General features: G+C 42.9%; 1 protein-coding gene across 8 annotated transcripts in view; it reads left to right on the top strand.

Annotated features, from left to right (window-relative positions):
- Positions 1–407: 407 nt before the first annotated feature.
- The window catches only part of MPDZ (multiple PDZ domain crumbs cell polarity complex component), a 127619-nt gene continuing 107648 nt past the window's right edge, over positions 408–20378 (top strand). For all 8 annotated transcript variants that reach the window (XM_066613402.1, XM_066613405.1, XM_066613403.1 and 5 more), the window contains exons 1-3: positions 408–475; positions 11456–11535; positions 16354–16520. In XM_066613402.1, coding sequence (XP_066469499.1) covers positions 11520–11535; positions 16354–16520 — 183 coding nt within the window. In that variant the 5' untranslated portion in view covers positions 408–475; positions 11456–11519. The remainder of the gene's footprint in view (positions 476–11455; positions 11536–16353; positions 16521–20378) is intronic.

The following is a 20378-nucleotide window of genomic DNA, read 5'->3' as shown; positions in this document are numbered from 1 at the left end:
ACTTCGAATCAGTCAGGGCAGGGAGAACTAAGCGCTTGGCCAGCCCCTGTCCTCCCTCCCTCCCTTCCAGAGAAAGTAGGGCAGCTCTGCGAGGAGGACCGTCTTGCATCCAGCCCGGGAAGGGCACCTAATGGGCCCCTCCTGTTGCTGCTGCTGCTGTTGTCATGGTTGCTTCTTTGCAAGCAGTGCTGCTGCTGGGCTGGGCTCAGGAACGTCTAGCCACTGGGGCGGGAGGGGGAGGCTTGGCGTCCAGCCGCCTGATGGCTGAGCAGGATTAAGTTGCATGGTAGCCTGCCCGGGTTGTTTATCCCAGGGCCGTTACTTCAGAGCCGGGGGAGGGGAGGGAGGGGAGGGGAGGGGGCGCCCGGGCTCGCGCGCTGTCTGCTTGCCCCCCCGCCCCCCAGCCAGGGCACAAGCTGAACTTAGGGGGAGGAGAGGAGGAGGGGGCCATCCCTGGAGAAGCCAACCCAGGAGGGTAAGCGGGACGCAGCGGGGCTCCGCAAGCCCAGGGAGGTGGGGGGGGGCAGCGCGCGCGCACGAGGCGGAGGGGCTGCTCGCTCGGAGCTCAGAGGCAGGACGCAGCCCGGCAGGCTCCTCCCGGGACCAGCACTCAGCCCACCGCCACCACCAGCGCGCGCTCTCCTTTGTTCCGGGCGGCGCTGCTGCTGCTGCTGCTGCTGCGTGAGGTGCGGTGCAAAGCATCGGTGGGGCGGGCGGGGGGCGGCGCGCGCTCCTCCATCCTTCTCCCCCCCCATCACTTTAAAGCGCTGAGGACCGAAGCTGCCCAGTGCAGGCTGGCCCTACTTGGGGGGGAGGGGGCAGAGACTGTTCTCCAGCCTCTTTCCTGGGGGGAGCAGCTGAAAAGGGCCACGCCAGGCCTTGCGTTAGTGTGTGCTGTTGTGTTGTGTGTGTGTAGAGGAAGTGGGGAGGGGGCTTGCTGGAGCCGCCTCCCCGAGGCCGCCTGTTGCTTCTCCTTCTGCGGGAGCCGCTGGTTGGAGTGGCGAAGTTCCAGGAGCAGGACGCGCCGGGGAGGGGGTGGGCAGGTGGGTGGGGGAGAGAAGCCGAGGGAGGGGTTAACTCTGGGCACTCACTTGGCGGCTGGAGGAGCAGGCGGGCTGCTGGTCGGTTCTGCTCCAGCGCTGGCCTGTGGGAGGAGGGAGATGGAGGTCAACCAGAGCCTCTTTCCTCTGGCTGGGTGGTGCTTCTTTGCCTTCGCAGCGAGTTCGTGCGGTCCTGCCGGGTGCCGGCTTCCCAGCCAGCCTGCTTCGCATCCTCGTGGCCCTCAGCACTCTGGATCGTTTGGGGGCAGAAAAGAAGCCAGTTGTGCTTGTGTGGGGCTCCTTCATTGGAATCTGGGTTTCTTTTGGGGAGGGGATGGAGCTGCTGCTGGTGGTGATGATGCAGAGAGAACTTCCCATTCTGTGTTACCCACGTGCACACACACACACGTATGAAATCCGGTTGTTGGCTCTTCAGGACTGACCAATGTCGAGTGCAAGTGTGGGGTCTCATCTAGATGCTGCTAGTCACCTTATTCCTGCCCGCAGAATTGACACCCTCCTATTCTTGACGAATGACGTTTGGAATTTGCTGTCCCTTGCTTGACTGTGTCAATTAAAATCTTAGCTCTACACGTACACACAAGTTGATGGTGTTTCTCCTCTGTTTTCTACTCTGTTGGAAACTCAAGAAGGTGGGGCACCTTGCTGATGTGTAACCCCAACTGAGGCTACAATCCTATCCACACTTTCCTGGGAGTAAGCCCCATTGACTATAATGGGATGTACTTCTGAGTAGACACGCATAGGTTGGGGCTCTAAGTGCTCTTGAGTGTGCTCACAGTCCTATCCCCCTCCTCCATCGCAAAAAGTGTTCCCTTGCCTGGCCTGAGATCACTTGCAACAAGTTATCTTCCGACTGTTCTGTAGAGAGTTGGGAAAACTGGAAAGTAAGCAAGACTACTTTGCTTGGGGAGGGACGGTCCATTTAGAGGGCATCACTGCCTTCTTTAAATGCAACCTGTCCCACCCCTTCCCTTCCCCCTTCCCTATCTCTTCTATTTGGAAGTGCCTAACTTGGGAAACACAATACTTTTATATATGACTGATGTATACAGATTTCATACTGAAAATGCCCAATGTCTTATCAGCCCTTGCTTTAAGTGATGTATACAGATTTCATACTGAAAATGCCCATTAAAACTTGAGTGGCTCTGATTGTGACTGCTGTGAGGTATTACCCATGCAAACTAGATCAGCTCTTAATTTTATTTTCAGTTCTTGGTTTCTGTTTTCAAGTGAGTGGATTGTAATTATATGAAAATAGTTCCACACTGCCTAAAGAATACTTGAGTAGTGTGCATCCATTCCACTAAATACAAGGTACAGAAACATTTGCCTAGTGCAGCAGGGGACTGTTGAAGCAAAATAGAAGACCAAATATTGTTTCAGTGTTTTCAGTAGAAATGCTTGTCTGTAGTAGACCCCATCTTCTACACAGAATGAAGTGTACTTAAGTTTACTTAACTCTGTGTTAGATTGTGACCATTGAGATTAAGTGGTGCTCTGCGTATCATGATAATCCTCTTAATTTTTTCATTTAAAAAAATTTCATTAGCAAGTCTCAGTGCTTTTTTTATGAAGGTGATGTCACTGAAATGTTAAACATTTCCTAGACATGGGGTGCTGCTTAAAAGTTGACATATTTGTCTATTTTTCAGAGGTGGATTCAGAATAATTTATACAGTAGCAAATAATGGGTTGAATTCTTTTCTCAACGAGTCTTGCAGTTCCTGTGGGTGTTTTATAGATGCCAGTTAAGCTTTGCATTGTATGTGCTGTTTTATTTTTGACTGCAGCAATCCCTAATTTAGTTGTTTAAAATGCATTTATAGTTTAAGAAGAGTATAACAAACTGTGGGGTGTAAAAACTGTGCATGATGTCTTAAGACTTTTCATTATATATTTGCATGTAGCAGGGAATATTAATTATATTTGTTGGCTTGGATTGTACTGTGTAGCATGACCTTAGCCATAAAAATATCTTGTATTTTCTTTATAATGTAGAGTCCATTTTAAAGAAAGAATAGCACCACATTCTCTGGAACTATGCTTGATTATAATCTCCAGTAGTTCAGTGCACTCTTTGAAATAAATGGCAGCATATTTATGGACTTCAATATGGTATAATCAGGTTTTTTTTTTTTCTATTTGCAAATAATAAAACCAGACCCTAAAATTACAGGAAAAAGAGGTAGGCAGTCCTGATCATTAAACAAGTGAAAGTGAATTTAACTCCTTCTGTGTCTGCCTCCCATACAGAGAGTTTGCTATAAAATTCTGTGATGTTGTACTGGCATCAGTCAGTATACCTCATTGTAAGCACTTACTTGGTGGCCCATCAAACCTTAAGACTGGTTACACTGAGCCCAAATAAGCAGTGAATGACATGACCTAGACCAGGTTCCATGAGAGGGGATACAGGGGTAAATTTTACCTGAACCTGGGATGAAAAAGGGAACCCGGGAGCCAAAGGAGAGGGCCCAGAAATTTCCTGGGATCTTACATTTTCTGATCTAACTCAGATTCGCTTCTGCGCAGGATACCTGCAGCCCTTGCTACATGGCCGCCCCCGCTGTTGCTGGTCGGGCTCCAATCCAGCCTCCCACAAGGCATGCTGGGGTTGTTACTTCAGGCACTGCGATAGCGATTTATTTTATTTATTTACTTCATTTGTACCTCGCCTTTCTCCCTGAAGGAACTCAAGGCGATTGCTGCTGCAAGCCTTATGCTTTGGGCCAAGGAATGCATACATGGTACTCCTTACAGCTGCTGCAGAAGTAAGTTTCTGCAAGTAAGAAGTAAACTTTCGGAAATTTTCTTGGATCTCAGCTGTCCTCATGGAGAGCAAAATATGGAGGCCAGGCCGACTTGGAGGCCTGGTCTACTGGATGGGTAGACCTGGCCTCTGGAGACTTTTTTGGCTGTCACCACCCTCACCCTGACACAAGTGCTGTCAGCACAAGGCCCTGATAGGATTGGACCATAAGTTCCATTGAGTTAAAAGTTAAACATGTATGAGTGGAACTGTCCTTGTTCTTAAAGATCAGCAATTTTCAGCAATTTTTCATCTCATGGCACACTGAGAAGGCTCTAAAATCTTCAAGAAACGCCATCAGTTTTTTTTGACAATTGGCAAGACACACTGCATTGCTGAGAGTTCACATTCCCCAACAGCCCTACTAATACATGTCCCTCCCCCAAACTCCCTTGGTACACTTGTAGCCTATTTGTGGCACAGTGGTTGTATTGCAAATTGTTTGCAGGTGTATCATGGTAGTTTGGGGGAGGAACATGTATTAGTCCCCGTGTCACTGTGCTGTGGCATAGTGGCTGAAAATGGCTGCTATAGATCTTTGTGCATGAGTTTTTCTGTGTATGAAGAGCTGCTGAATTGGGATGGCTATGTTTAAAGGATGCAAAGCTACAATCTTAAACAAAATAAAGACTAACACATGCATATCTCAGTGTGGCTACAGTTTAAAAAGACAACAGTGAGGAGCAATTCTGTGTCGCAAACTATGTGTATAAAGTGGCTCTTCATTCTGTTCAGGAGACTGTCATCTTGCCAACAACTACACAATGAAATGAAAAAAGGGTGAGTCTGGTGGCATGGTGACAATGATCACAGACTTCTTTGGAAAGCCACTTCATACAAATGGCTTGCTGTAAAATGAGAAACTTGTCACCCAGATCCAAAAACATGGCTATGTTTTCAGTTAGCGATGACGCTGGAGACTGCATATGTGAGTTGGGGTTTGTTTGTAATTTAGTAAGATTGTGATTAAGGGGGTATAATAATAATAATAATAATAATAATAATAATAATAATAATAATAATAATAATAATACAGGTATTTATATACCGCCTTTCTTGGTCTTTATTCAAGACTTCATTCAAGGCGGTTTACATAGGCAGGCTTATTTAAATCCCGGTAGGGATTTTTACAATTGAAAGAAGGCTCTATCTTTCAAGAGCCACAACAATTCAGATGTTTTTTGTTCTAGGTTCAACAAAACCTGGTTAGAATTATAGGGTTGTTTGGGAGTTGTTGGGAAGCATATTTAGAGATGGTGTGTTGCTACTCCTTCATCCAGTCCTGAAGCCATACAGCCACATGCCTTACCTGTGCATTTTATCACCAGTATAGACTTGTGTTTTGCCTGATATCCCCTCTGTTGCCCGTTTTTCTTTTTATCTTTAACTGTAAAATTGGCTTTTACATTAATTCCTTGTCAGCCCAATACTAACCAGCTTGTCACGCAGCCACAATGCAGCTCTGAGGTAAGGGAACAAGTGGTCCATTCTCTCGAGGCTTCCGTGACTATTTCCTTCCCCTCCCCCCAAATGTAGCACAAATCCCTTTGGCACAGCTGCATCTGCACTAGAAAGTTGGTTAGGATTGGGCTGTAAGTTCCTGTGTTATCCCAGTCCTAGGGCCCTTTCACCGCCTGGTAGGAGGGATAGTGGTGGGAGACTTGAAGCTTGGTCTGTTAATCTACTGAATCTGATGCATGTGTTCCCAGACCCTGCATTCCAGTCACTGCTGACACATTTTCCCATCAGGAACTGACATACATTCTTCTTGCCCCAGGCTAAAATAGAAATCTGCACCAGGGACGCTCAGTCAGTAGCGGCCCTGGGAAAGGAGACTAGCACTACTCTAAATGCTAGTACAGATAACCTTTATCCTCCTTCTGGCTTTCTACATCTTTGATGTTGATAGGCCACAGATGAATGAAACATTTTCTATTACAATTGAGTCTGAATGATGTGTAGTAGGTTAATATCTTCTAACAAACTAACCGTACTTTAATCCTTAGATTAAAGGCAATTATAAGAGGTTTGTTCAGTCTACACTTGCAAGAATAAAATTCATGTAGTTATGGATTCTTAGCAGAGTGTGTTATGGTGTTCATGAAATCAATTGGATTATGTAAATCAGCTGCTTAAATATTTTTAATGTGAATACTTCTGATGTTTCATTACAGCTGTGTGATTCTAGAGCTTTTATTGTCTATGTGCTGTGAGTATATTGCTCTGCATGAGGAACATAACTTCTCTTTTTTATAATTGTCTCATTATTTTTGTTTGTTTAAAATATTTCTATGTGTGTTTTTTTTCTTGAAGTTTTGTCATTTGACTGTCAAAATGACTGGTCAAAACTTGATCAGTTGATGGGTCAATAATGATCTTGTATTTAAATCCATCATGTATTGAAACCAACAAAGAGTGAGACAACTTCTGAAACCTTGTTGGTTCTTGGGAAACAATGAAATACATTCTAAACTATTGTAATCAATAATTTTTAGCTATAAATAATATTCTGAAAACGTAAATATAGGCTAATAATATTCAAGATACTGAATAATTATTTTGACTTTTATTGGGATATTAAAGGATAGTTGCAAATTGTGCTTAAAATAAGCTAAACAAAACACCTATAACCTTCACACAAGATAAAAATTTATTGTTAAATGTTATTGTAATAACATACATAACAATTGATTACTGTCTGTCACCCTTGTTAAGACCAGAACCAATTTTCATTTTCATTTCATTTTCATTCCTTCATTTTCATTACTTGCAGTTTGAAACAAACTAGATAAAGATGCAAGAATATTCTTTTTTTAAAATAATATGTCAGCATATGAACATATGAACATAGAGAAAAATCAGTTGTGAATGTTAATACATAATACTGTGGACCCTTGCTTTACAATGTTAATTTGTTCCTGAGACACTATTTCACTATTGTGAAAGTATTGTAATAAGAATCCATTAACACATTATTTTTTGGTAATTTGTTTCAAGACCTGAGAAGTTGAAGATTCTGCTGCAGAACTAAGCTGCCTCTCTCTCTAGAAGGTGATTTAAAAGGCGCCTACTGCACTTATTTAGGAGTCATGGTCAGAGGTGATTGAAAATGGTATTATTTATTTTACTCAGAAGCAAGTCCATTGTTTTACAGCCCAATCCTAAACTGCCTAGCGTACGGGGCTGCTGCGGCGCCAAAATGGCTACTGCATTATCCAGCTTACAACCAGGTAGCCACTGGCGGCTCCTCAGAGGAAGGGGACTTTTGTTGCCTTCCCCCAGGTAAGGGAAGCATCCATGCAATGGGGCTATTCAATTCTACGTCAACTCTGGAGCTGCCCTAGAATTGGGCATAGGATTGGGCTATCAGGCTGCAATCCTAACCACAGTTTCCTGAGAGTAAGTCATATTGAACAAAATAGGACTTACTTCTGAGTAGACTTGGTTAGGATTGTGCCCTAAATGTTTGCATTGCTTTTCATAGTTCTCCCTTGAAAATACATAGAGCATAGTGTAACTGTTATGTACTGTGATGTCGTTTAGTATGAATTCATTGGAGTTACCCCATAAAGTGGCTGGATAGTTATTTATGGGCAGTCCAATCCTATACTTACCTAACGCCTAGGATTGCAGTGGCACCAAAATGGTGACAGCTGCATCTAGTGGGGCAGGGAAGCAGCGCCAGGTCCCCTTGGAGTAAGGGAACAAATTCCCTTACTCTGTATAGTGGCCAGACGGCCCCAATGTGTCTCCTTAGATCTGCACCTGCTATTGTGTCAGGTTTGCTGGCCCAGGAGGGGGGGATTAGGATATGGTGGCAGAGCCTACCGCTGTCTCTGCCCTTTGTATGCCTGCTCCTCCCCAGTTGTGCCCCTCCCTGCCTTCCCTCAACCCCGAAAACTCCTGCCACCAGGAGCCCTTGGCATTTATCCTCACAGCCCCGCATTGACTGCCGCAGCCTCACGCTGACTGCCACTTAGTTATCTGTAAAACATGTACCATAGTGGCATTTCTATTAAAAATGTAGCAACTTTTAAATACATACATATATTTTATTTTTTTCATATTTTTATACCACCCTTCCTCAAAGAAGCTTAGGGTGGTATTCATCAGTTCTCCCTTCCTTTTGTTCTCACAACAGTCCTGTGAAGTAGGATATGCTGAGACATAGTGACTGGCCCATATGAATAGTCCAAGCATAATCAATTAAACATAAAAATGATATCAGATATGCAAATTGAAGCCACATAAATTAGAACCCTGGCAATATCAGATTTATTTTAAGAAATGGTTTTGAGTGGGGAAAAAAATCACTACCTAGTAGTAGAAACCACATTGTGAAAAATCAGATATATGTCATAGGGAAGTGAGTTGATTGGGTCAGAGACACAATGAGAAAACTTTGACCTGTGACCTAATTCACCTCAGTTTCAGCAAACAAAGGGATATGGAGCATTTGCTGCCCTAAAAGGGAAGAGTGATACCTGTGTGAGAATGTACTTCTCAAGATATGCAAGCCCAAAGCCATTGGGCTAATTGGCAACCAATGAAGATGACCACATGTTGTATAGACTCTATGGTTTATTCTTGTCAGTAGACGAATTCTACCTGAACTGAAACTTCCAAGTTATCTCCAATAGTTATCCCACGTAGAGAGCATTGCAGCGTTTGTTTGAAATCTTTTAAATCCTGCCTTTCTGTCTCTTGTTAGCTCTTTTATCTGAACTGGAAGGTTACTAAGGCATGTTTAATGATTGTTATCCTTACCTTCTGATGGATTTCTGGAACATAAAACATTTCACTGAGATATGCATCTGTGTGATATTAGTGGCTCATTCACTCAAAGGGGTATCAGAATTTTGCAGGCAATTCCAGAACAAATAGAAAATTGAAATTTGGTTCAGAAGTAATCCAAATCACCTTGATTACTATACAGCACTCACACACACACACACACACACACACACACACACACTTACATATCCTGAATCTACATATCTGAAGAAAAATAGGATGTTGCCCTCTTCCTTAAAACTCTCAGAACTGTAGCCAAATTGCATTTCTACTCCTCCATCTAGTCTAGCACAACTTTTTCATATCATTACTTTAGTCTCACTCCTTTTTGGTCTGGTCTTAAGCCTTTGGTCATCATGGGTTGTGTTGTCTTGTATAGAACTGTGTATACCTATGCCAAATCCCTGTCCCCAAGCTCCTAATCAGATCCTAAATTCAGTTAAATTTGGATTTAATTTTTTTTTTTTACATAAATGAATACAATTTTACATACAGAAATGGAGGTGGGTGAAAAAACTACAAGTTCTGTCTCTCACCTTTAGAAGATGTGCTCCATCTATTTCTATGATTTCTCCAGATAGTACTTGAATTTTTAAACCTTATCTGTAGCTGAAGGACTAGAAACTGCCTTAAAAGAAAAAAAAAAAAGAGCTGAGATTTACTGGGTGCACTCTGCCAGATGCCAAAGTTTTGCTTGCATGGTGTGATCACAGATGTTTGGTACATACTTATTCCTGACCATATCTGTCTCCAAGGAATGTGTACGCAGGATACCTCACTTAATTCCCATTTCGGCATCTTCCTCTTGAGAGTTGCTGGCATGGCATGCTTTTGCTAATACAGATGGGGAAATATATGTATGTGTGAGAAAGAGAATTGTCTGTATGTGTAAGGCATAATTTATGTCTGGGCAGGAATGACTATGTGGTGTTTATCTTTTATATGTGAACAGCATGAAGACATTCTTTTCTGGCCTATGAAAAATTTGTCAGTGTAGCTATTGCATACCAAAAGCATCTCCTGCTTTAATGAGAGGCTGCTTCACTGTAATGTCCAAGAGCCCAGTCCTATGCATGTTTACTCAGAATTAATTCCCATTATAGTCAGTGGGGTTTACTCCCAGGAAAGTGTGGATAGGATTGTAGCCCAAGCCACCTAATGAACCTGTGAACCTGGAAATCAATGTTAATTCTTGCAAACCTTTGAAAATTCCATTGCTGCAGTGATGACTGCAAGATAAATCCTATTACTGTACTACACTTTCTATCTTTGGCATTGTGTGTTGGTTAATCTGGTGCTAGAAACCTGGTAGTTTCCAAGGTATTTATCTAAAATGGCTTTGTGAAATATTGGAGTACCAATTAATGAAATTCCCCTGGGGGCTGGGGATAAGAATAGGCCCTCAGTTTGGCTGTACTTGTCATAAGAGGTGACTAAACAGCCACCGGGTAGATGGGACTCGTCAGCCTGGGAAGGCAGCTCATCTGAGAGAAGGAAAACTCTGATCCCAAACCTCCACTGCCTTGTGGCTACATCCAGTTAGGGAAAAGGCTTCAGGAGTCAACCTCGAGGCAAAATCCGGAGCCGGAGTCCCTGAGGCAGTTCATGGCTGAACACAGTCACGTTCTGGCAACTCCTGCGACGCCGCTGGAACCAACCGTATTGGCCTCTGCCTTTCCATTGGACCATTTCAGTGACGTGGAGAGGGGGGATTTGCTGCATGGGTAACAGCCTATCCTCCATACCTACTTTATCCAGGCTTTGCACACTGGAGAGGTCACTCTGTTCCAGAACCACCATTCAGAGCGTGACACCATAGTCTTTCGAGACTGAAGGATGCCAACAATTAATGAAAGCACGTTGAAGCTTCTGGTAGTAATGGCACTCTAAAACACAAATTAATGTATTTCATAGTTGTTAAGAGAATACTTGCAGTACCTTTTTCCTGGTACATTTTAATTAAATGTTGGGTGTTTGGTTAAATACAGTCATTGGAATGGCAAAAAGTAGGTATAGGGTTTGGAAAATATGGATAAACTAGAACTTTATGATCAGAGGACCCGTACCTCCTTTGTACTATGAGCTCCTCCTGTGTTACAAAAACCTGACTAGAGATTATGAGGGTTCACACAAAAGCAATCCATTTGGTGCCACTTTCTCTACCACTTCTATTTTCCTTGGTTCCTGTTTCCATCTTCTACGGTTTCTTTCCTATCGTTCTTTCCCACTGTTCTTTCTCTCTCCTTCTCTCTTTCTCTTGTGCTTTTGTTGCCTTTTTTATATACTGGAATGTGAAAACTGTGTTTACAATATGAAATATACAAAATTTACAGCCTTAGTTCAAACACTTAGACTGTTGTAACTGTATCTTTGCAGTGTTATTGTAACATTATGTTACGCAAGACCAAATTGGCATCTTGCCATATTAATAACTGCCATATTAACTAGGCATATCAATAATATATAAATTAAAATAGCCATTGTAAAATTGGTTTGTGCCAGTTCATTGCTAAGAGCAAGATGCCAGTTAGTCTTGTACAATGTAATGTTACAGTGACATTGCTGTGATGTTACAACAGTTTAAGTATTTGGACTGAGGTTGTAAATTTGGAGTATTTCATATTTTACTCTGCAAATAATACCTCTCCAGAAATTTGAAGTGCATGATTTGTTATTGAAGTAGATTCTGCTAGAACTGTCAATCTTGCATACAGTTTTGAAAGAGTACTGGTGGTTTTAGTTCATGTTTTCAGGATTTTGTTTTTAAAGTAGTTCCCCTCCTTAGTTCTCTTATAGGAGACTTCATATTGACAGCTGTGTGATAGAGTGGAAATAAGCAAGAGGAAATCATGTTGGAAACAATAGGTAAGTCTTGATACTACAATGTAGTTACTTAACAAATTTCTTTCATTTCAGCTTAGAGAAATGGTGTACTTTTCCTTGTGCCTATCTAACTGGCAGCCCAATCCTATCCTGGATTTATGGTGGCGAATCTCTCAATTCACTCTATAAGCCCTGTACAGGTCCAACCTTCTTATACACAGATTCCTTATACATGGATTTGATTCAACATAAATGGCCAGTGCAAATGAGACGGAATGTGCTGCATTCCTGCAGAAGGGGAAAAATGCATCCCTTTAAAATCACAGTTTTAAAAACTGCTTTTCATAAGAACAGCCCCACTGGATCAGGCCATAGGCCCATCTAGTCCAGCTTCCTATATCTCACAGTGGCCCACCAAATGCCCCAGGGAGCACACCAGATAACAAGAGACCTGCATCCTGGTGCCCTCCCTTGCATCTGGCATTCTGACATCATTTCTAAAATCAGGAGGTTGCACATACACATGATGGCTTGTAACCCGTAATAGATTTTTCCTCCAGAAACTTGTCCAGCCCCCTTTTAAAGGCATCCGGGCCAAATGCTGTCACCACATCCTGTGGCAAGGAGTTCCACAGACCGACCACACGCTGAGTAAGGAAATATTTTCTTTTGTCCTAACCCTCCCAACACTCAATTTTAGTGGATGTCCCCTGGTTCTGGTGTTATATGAGAGTGTAAAGAGCATCTCTCTATCCACTTGATCCTTCCCATGCATAATTTTGTATGTCTCGATCATGTCCCCACTCAGGCGTCTCTTTTCTAGCCTGAAGAGGCGCAAACACCATAGCCTTTCCACATAAGGAAGGTGCCCCAGCCCCCTAATCATCTTAGTCACTCTCTTTTGCACTTTTCCATTTCTACTATGTCCTTTTTGAGATGTGGTGACCAGAACTGGACACAATACTCCAGGTGTGGCCTTACCATTGATTTGTACAACGGCATTATAATATTAGCTGTTTTGTTCTCAATGCCTTTTCTAATGATCCCAAGCATAGAATTGGCCTTCTTCACTGCCGCCGCACATTGGGTCGACACTTTCATCAGCCTGTCCACCACCACCCCAAGATCTCTCTCCTGATCTGTCACAGATAGCTCAGAACCCATCAGCCTATATGTGAAGTTTTGATTTTTTTGCCCCAATGTGCATGACTTTACGCTTACTTACATTGAAACGCATCTGCCATTTTGCTACCCATTCTACCAGTTTGGAGAGAACCTTCTGGAGCTCCTCACAATCACTTCTGGTCTTCACCACTCAGAAAAGTTTGATGTTGTCTGCAAACATAGCCACCTCACTGCTCAACCCTGTCTCCAGGTCATTTATGAAGAGGTTGAAAAGCACTGGTCCCAGGACAGATCCTTGGGGCACACCGCTTTTCACCTCTCTCCATTGTGAAAATTGCCCATTGACACCCACTCTCTGTTTCCTGGTCTTCAACCAGGTCTCAATTCAGGAGAGAACCTGTCTTCTAATTCCCTGACTGTGGAGTTTTTTCAGTAGCCTTTGGTGAGGGACCGTGTCGAATGCCTTCTGAAAGTCCAGATATATAATGTCCATGGGTTCTCATGTCCGCATGCCTGTTAACCTTTTCCAAGAATTCTATAAGGCTTGTGAGGCAAGACTTACCCTTACAGAAGCTATGCTGATTCTCCCTCAGCAAGGCCTGTTCGTCTATGTGTTTTGAGATTCTATCTTTGATGAGGCATTCCACCATCTTAGCCAGTATATATGTTAGGCTGACCGGCCTATAGTTTTCTGGATCCCCCCTCTTTCCCTTTTTAAAGGTTGGTATGACATTTGCTATCCTCCAATCCTCTGGCACTGTGGCCGTTTTGAGGGACAAGTTGCATATTTTAGTCAAGAGATCAGCAACTTCATTCTTTAATTCCTTAATAACTCTTGGGTGGATGCCATCCGGGCCCGGTGACTTATTGATCTTTAATTTATCAATGAGGTCTGAAACATCTTCTCTTTCAACCTCTGTCTGACTTAATTCCTTGGTCAGGAGGGGCCTTTTGGGCAGCGATATTTGCCCGAGGTCTTCTGCCATGAAGACAGATGCAAATAACTCATTTATTTTTTCTGCCATCTCTAAGTCTCCTTTTATTTCCCCTTTCCCTCCCTCACCATCCAGAGGGCCAACCGCTTCTCTGGCGGGTTTCCTGCTTCTAACGTATTTGAAGAAGCTTTTATTATTCCCTTTAATGTTGCTGGCCATGCGTTCCTCATAGTCTCGCTTAGCCTCCCATATCACCTTCTTACATTTCTTTTGCCACAGTTTATGTTCCTTTTTATTCTCCTCATTAGGGCAAGACTTCCATTTATGGAAAGAAGCTTCCTTGCCCTTTATGGCCTCTCTAACTTGGCTCGTTAGCCATGTGGGCACCCCCCTGGACTTAGTGGAGCCCTTCTTTCTTTGCGGTATACACTTCCGCTTGTGCCTCTATTACTGTTGTTTTAAGCAGCTCCATGCACTCTTTTTACCTTCCCTTTCAACCTCCTTCTAACTAGCCTCCTCATTTGAGGGAAGTCCACCAGTCGGAAGTCAAGGGTTTTTGTAAGAGATTTGCCCAGTATTCTTCCCCTGACGTGCATGTCGAAACGGATCACAGCATGATCACTGTTCCCCAATGGCTCTGTAACATTGACATCTCTAACCAGGTCCTGAGTACCGCACAATATTAAATCCAGGGTCATCTGGCAGGCTCCATGACTAGCTGCTCTAAGGCACAGTTATTTAACATGTCAAGGAATCCGGTCTCCTTTTCATGACCAGAACACAAATTGACCCAGTCTATATGAGGATAATTGAAGTCCCCCATGATTACAACCCTGTCCCTCCTTGTCACCTCCCTGATCTGTTTCCACATTTCAAGGTCCCCTTCTGGTTTCTGGTCTGGAGGACGATAGTATGCTCCCAGTATTACATCGCTCCTCAGGCCTGGTTACTTAACTCAGGTAATTTAACAGTAACAGTAATTAACCCTGGTAATTGAACAGTAATTTCTTACTGTTGTAGAGAAACCTTCATGCAAGCGATTACAGGTATAACCTAATTATCCATGGATTTTTCACCCTTGGAAAAATCAAGGGATTTTTTTATCTCAGTGCGATGAGAAGGGCCCTTTAAATTAAGGAGAAACAGTCATTTAAAAATTGCCTCATTTAACAGTAACCTCGTTAATGCGAAAGAGGGCAGTTGGCTGACAATCCATCAATCATTCTCTCTCTAGGCACTTAGAACCCTCTCTTCTCCCTGAGCATGTGAAAGAAAGATCATCACTTTGCTCTGGGTGAACGGGGGGGGGGGGGAGGTTTCCTTGGTTCAAGTGAAACTTTTCTGAGCGCCTGGAGAGAGACTGATTGATGGATTGTCTGCCTAATGTCTCTGTTTTACATCACAAAGATCAGCAAGGCTGTTTTTAAATCACTGAGCAAAAGGACATTGTTTTTTAAATGGATTTGCTTTAATGCAATTTTTGCCATCCACCTGAGTTCTGGGACCCTCGCAAATAAGGGCCCCTCAACCTGTACTAGCAGTGTGAAACCTCTGCTGCCATCATGCAATTAGTGACTGCTGGTGCAAATAGCCCAGGGCCCCATGGGTGCAACAGTGGCTCTCAAGTGCCCCACCAGAGCAGGTAGATTGGGAGTAGGGACAGTTTAGGGGAGGATCATGAGTGGTTCAGGTTGCAGAGTAGGCTGGGCAGGGGGCTCTTTGGAGTGGGTCTTGGCGGCAGCATCTGTAACCTCTGAGTGTCAGTGGCTCTCCAAAGTCTTTGGCAGACATTATACTCAGCATTTGCTATCTCATGTCTGGTTTAACTGGAAATTTTGGGATTGAACCTGCAACATTCAGCATGAAAAACCCTTTCTCAGATTTATACTGAGATCCCCTGGGGGCTGGGGATAAGAATAGGCCCTCAGTTTGGCTGTACTTGTCGTAAGAGGTGACTAAACAGCCACCGGGTAGATGGGACTCGTCAGCCTGGGAAGGCAGCTCATCTGAGAGAAGGAAAACTCTGATCCCAAACCTCCACTGCCTTGTGGCTACATCCAGCTATGGAAAAGGCTTCAGGAGTCAACCTCGAGGCAAAATCCGGAGCCGGAGTCCCTGAGGCAGTTCATGGCTGAACACAGTCATGTTCTGGCAACTCCTGCGACGCCGCTGGAACCAACCGTATTGGCCTCTGCCTTTCCATTGGACCATTTCAGCGACGTGGAGAGGGGGAATTTGCTGCATGGGTAACAGTCTATTCTCCATATCTACTTTACCCAGGCTTTGCACACTGGAGAGATCACTCTGTTCCAGAACCACCATTCAGAGCGTGACACCATAGTCTTTCGAGACTGAAGGATGCCAACAACAACTGAGATCAGTTGTCCAGTGTGGACCAAGAAATATTCATTGGGGTCACATTAAGACCCAAGACAGATAGTAATCAGTGAAGTGGGACAGAAGAGGAGCAGGTCATGGGAGTGGGTAGTCAGGGAATCATTTGGGTCAGAAAACGAAAAAACGAGAGAGTTATACATCAGATCTGGACAGATCCCTGAACCATTGCTTAAAACAGTGTGGTAGAGAGGAAATTCAAATATAAATGGCAGACTGGAATAGCAGAATCATATTATTGGTGGTAACTATTGCAGTATATAGTGAATTCATGAAAAACAAAATCCATGTTTAAATACATTTGGTTCCATTTCATTTCATGAGATTTTAAAGTGATGTGTAACCAGTACTACCTAACTGTATGTAAACACATACGGGAACTCAGTAACTGTTAATATTCTTGCAGATACTCACAGAGCCCTCCAGGCCGTGGAACGCCTGCAGGCGAAGTTACGGGAACGAGGTGATACAGCAAATGAAGAGAAGTTGAGTTTACTGAAATCAGTCCTGCAAAGTCCTTTGTTCAATCAAATCCTAAATCTTCAGGCTTCACTTCCCCAGTCAAGAGATCAGGTAGGACAATAGGACTTTCAGGGGCAAGAGGAACTTTGATAAGACATTGTCAGGCGATCTTATCTAATAGCTCTGTGTGCATAGCTGACAAGATGAGTATTGAGAATAAGAGTGAATTGTTCAATTTCAAGCCAGATTCAAAGATTTCAATTGACTTCAGAAAACTTTATGTTCCTGAAAGCTAATATATGCATAACTTCCTGTAGGGCTGTTGCTTAAAGTTAATGATCTATGTGAGTAAAGGACTTGTCTTCACATGTGGAGGCCTCCTCCCAAACTGAGATTGATCACTGAGACCCTTCTCTCCATCCCACTAAAGTTTGAGGTGCAGGGGCAGAATCTGAGACACAGGGGAAGCTCAATCCTAATGGAATTATCCTGCACCAATGCAGTGGCGCTAGCACAGCTTGCATTGCTTCCAGCTGGGGAATTTTACAGGCTGCAGGTCTTTTGGAGGTAAAGGGACATTTGTCCCCTTGCCTTGAGGAAAGCTCCAGCGACAGCTGGACCTGCTCCTGCTAAGTTGCTGAAGCAAGTCTGAGTGGATCCGTATCAGCGGATCATGCCCAGGAAGGGGGATAGGATACAGTGTGCACCAGCACCACCGATTCACCCGGGTCCAATCCATAATTCTGGCTATTGCTCTGATACAACAGCACTTAAAAAAATGGAATGGTGAGCAAAAGCAAAATGAAAACTAACAATAAGATGTAAATCATACTTTGCTTGATTTTTGTTTTTAGCCCAAACCATGGTTTAGCTCAATCCATAGTTTGGTTTGATCTCTAAACTGTACCAGGGTACAACAGTGCATGGAAATAGCACTGTGGATGATTTCTTTGAAAGTCAAGCACTGCATGAAACAGTGATGTTGGAGATATTGTCAGTCTCACTGGCAGGAATGAGTTCTGATTGACCCACAGTGCTCCCATTGGTCAAAACGACTGCCAGTAATGTGAGGAGGGAGAGCACTATTACAAAGCGGCACTAAAAGAAGCAGCATTATGGAAGGTATGCTTGTATAGACTGACCTAATGTCTTGGTTTAACCGACATGGCAATGGAAAAGCAGAAATGTCCTGTCACTTTGTGCACCTTACCCTACTACCTTTAAGTTTTTTTACTGTAGCCTGCCAAACACTCTCACTTGTTCTGTAAGAAGTGAGCCTTTATCAGGTCAGACCATCTCAAAGATTGAGTAGTGGGACCAACTCAATCTACTTTTTGGTTTCACTTCTTGTGGAGTGAAGCTGCCCCAGAGAAAAGAGTGTGGTGATGTCACATGGTGGAGTTCAGACGGTGTGTGCACACTGGATCAGCATGACCACAAAATGGTTGCCTTGACTAGCTCCATGGAGAAAAAATGTGTCTCTGGCAGTACAGGGATCACCGGGGGGGGGGGGGTGGGTGAGCACAGCAAAGGAAGGCGATGGGGAGCCTGGCAGCTCCCAAAAAAAGGATTGAGTGCCCCCCCCAAAGGCTTCAAAGGGCGCTGGTCAGCAAGGCTGGTCAGCGAGGCTAGGAAGCCCAACCTGCTTCCTTGCGAGCCAATGTCAGTCTGGGAAGCCAGGGGGAGCTCCTCTCCATGGGAAGTGTTTTTCTATCTTGCCTGCCTGGGAAGAGGACCTACTTACCTTTGGCTGACTGACTCTGCCATGGAGAATCCACTGGAGAATTGTAGTTTCAACCTTCCTTTAATACATATGATACTTTGGTGTGCGCTTCATTTTATTGTGCTTGCTTGGCAGGTGCGAATTCATCATCCGAGCTTATTTCAAATTGCAGAAATAAAACATGCAAAATGACCTTTGCATTCAAATTGTGCGGGTAGTATAGACCATTTGTTTACTTTTCTTGAGAGAAGAAGAAAAAAACTGCTGATATTATTTATTTACTGCTTTTAACAAAAAGTTCATAAAGTAGACAACTATGCTAAGTAAATAAATTCATACAGACAAACACACACACACACACACACACACACACACACACACACACACACAAGAAAATTATGCTGGAATTAATAGGAATTTCCCATGCAATGAAAAGCTGAGGGATATATGTTGAAGTGCCAGGACAATTGCGTTTTTGACAACTGTGACCAGGTCAAATGTCCTTGTATTGGACATTTGCATCTGTTCTTTTTGCACCCCAGTCATTTGTGTCCCAATATATATATATTATATTAGATATACTTTTTAATTTTTCAAACACAAATGTTATGGTTAGAGTTTGGGCTGGGATAAGTGGTTTTGGATATAAAACATGGGTTTTTTTGCCTGGTTACAGTTTGTTGCTCAGTTTCAGTGGGGTGCAAATGACTGGGACAAAAAAAAAAGACGCCAGTGTCCAGGAATGTCAATCACCAGGACAAATTTAACCAACACACAATCATCCAGGATGCAAATACCATGGTGCATTAAGATATACTTAATGTCTTATATATACTTATATCTTAAGAAAAGATATAGCTCAGGTGCCATCACCAGGTATATACACATAGTTATTTTATCTTGTTCATTGCATTGGAACAAGCAACTGTAAGGCAAATCTGTTATAACAGATTTTCAAAAATCTCTCTCTCTTATCCATTAACCACTTTTGAAAGAAAAGGGAGCATTAGAACCTTTTTTGTGTTTTTTTTTGTTATAGGCTATGACATATTTGCATATAAAGTAAAAACATAATCATTCCATTATGAACTTTTGTTTTCATTATTACAGTTCCTTTCCTTTTTTGCACTATCCGTTCCCCTTTTGTATGTATTTTTTGGGATTAGTTGGGAAAGAATTCCATTCATGAGATATGGATTTTCATTGCCTGACTTCTGAAGGCTGGAAAAACCAAATCTTAGTAGATGGAATTTATTTTTTAAATTTCTCTTTAATATTGATGTTCTGAATGTTTTATTACCTGTGCTCAGATGCCTATTCATAGGTGCCTTGTAAGCCTTTTCATTAAAATAAAAGATATGTTGCTTATGTTGGGGGTGTTAAATTGCAAAGGAAGGAAGATAAATAGAAGAAAAATCCCAGCAGCTAGGAACCAGACTGAATTGAATCAATGCTCTCTTTCAGAGTCAGAAAAGTGGTACCCTGCCTTCAGCGCTCATTTGCATGTTGGCATAAAAAAGCAGGCACATATTTTTCCTCTAAGCATTGCCATTGTTTATTGGCTGTCTGTTTTCTGATTCTTGATGCCATAGTAAAAGCCCGGTGTTTGAAGATAAGGGAACAACAAAAAAGAAAAAAAAATATAAATTCTGTTTTTGTGATACAATGAACTTCTCAAGTCTTAATTTGATTTTTCTTATAATTTTAAATATTTAAACAACAATCAGTCACTACTGGCAAAGCACTCTTCTTTCTATCAGTATTTGATTCCCCCCCCCCCCCCACACACACCCTGCTCCACTGGAAAAGCTCAAAGCAGCACTAATGAGAAAAATCCCTCTCTTTGGATAGTAACATTCTTCAAATTTTTTCTTGCAAGTTTGAAGAAAGATTTTGCAGTGTGGAAAAGTACTGACTGCGATGAAGGAACCTAGGCAGTCTTCACATGTACCCATTTTAAGTCCTATTTCTACTTCCTCAAAAATAAATAAATAAATAAATAAATACACACACACACACACACACACACACACACTATTTTATTTTTGTAGCATCTGCATTTGCTTTCTCTTGATTTGTAACCAGTGTGCAATCCATGCTGACCATGGGTACCCTTTGGGGAGAAAGGTGGAGTATAAATAAATAAATTAATGCTGAGTGTTGTCCCCTATTCCTTTCAATGATTTAGAAATAAAAATGTACGCACTTCAAAAGGACTGGCTAGCTCAGCCATTTTCAACCACTTT

Source organism: Tiliqua scincoides, chromosome 2 (genome assembly GCF_035046505.1).
Source record: "Tiliqua scincoides isolate rTilSci1 chromosome 2, rTilSci1.hap2, whole genome shotgun sequence".
In the NCBI taxonomy this organism is placed as follows: domain Eukaryota; kingdom Metazoa; phylum Chordata; class Lepidosauria; order Squamata; family Scincidae; genus Tiliqua; species Tiliqua scincoides.
Note: the sequence above shows the minus strand (reverse complement) of the source record. Positions and strands in the feature narration are given on the sequence as shown.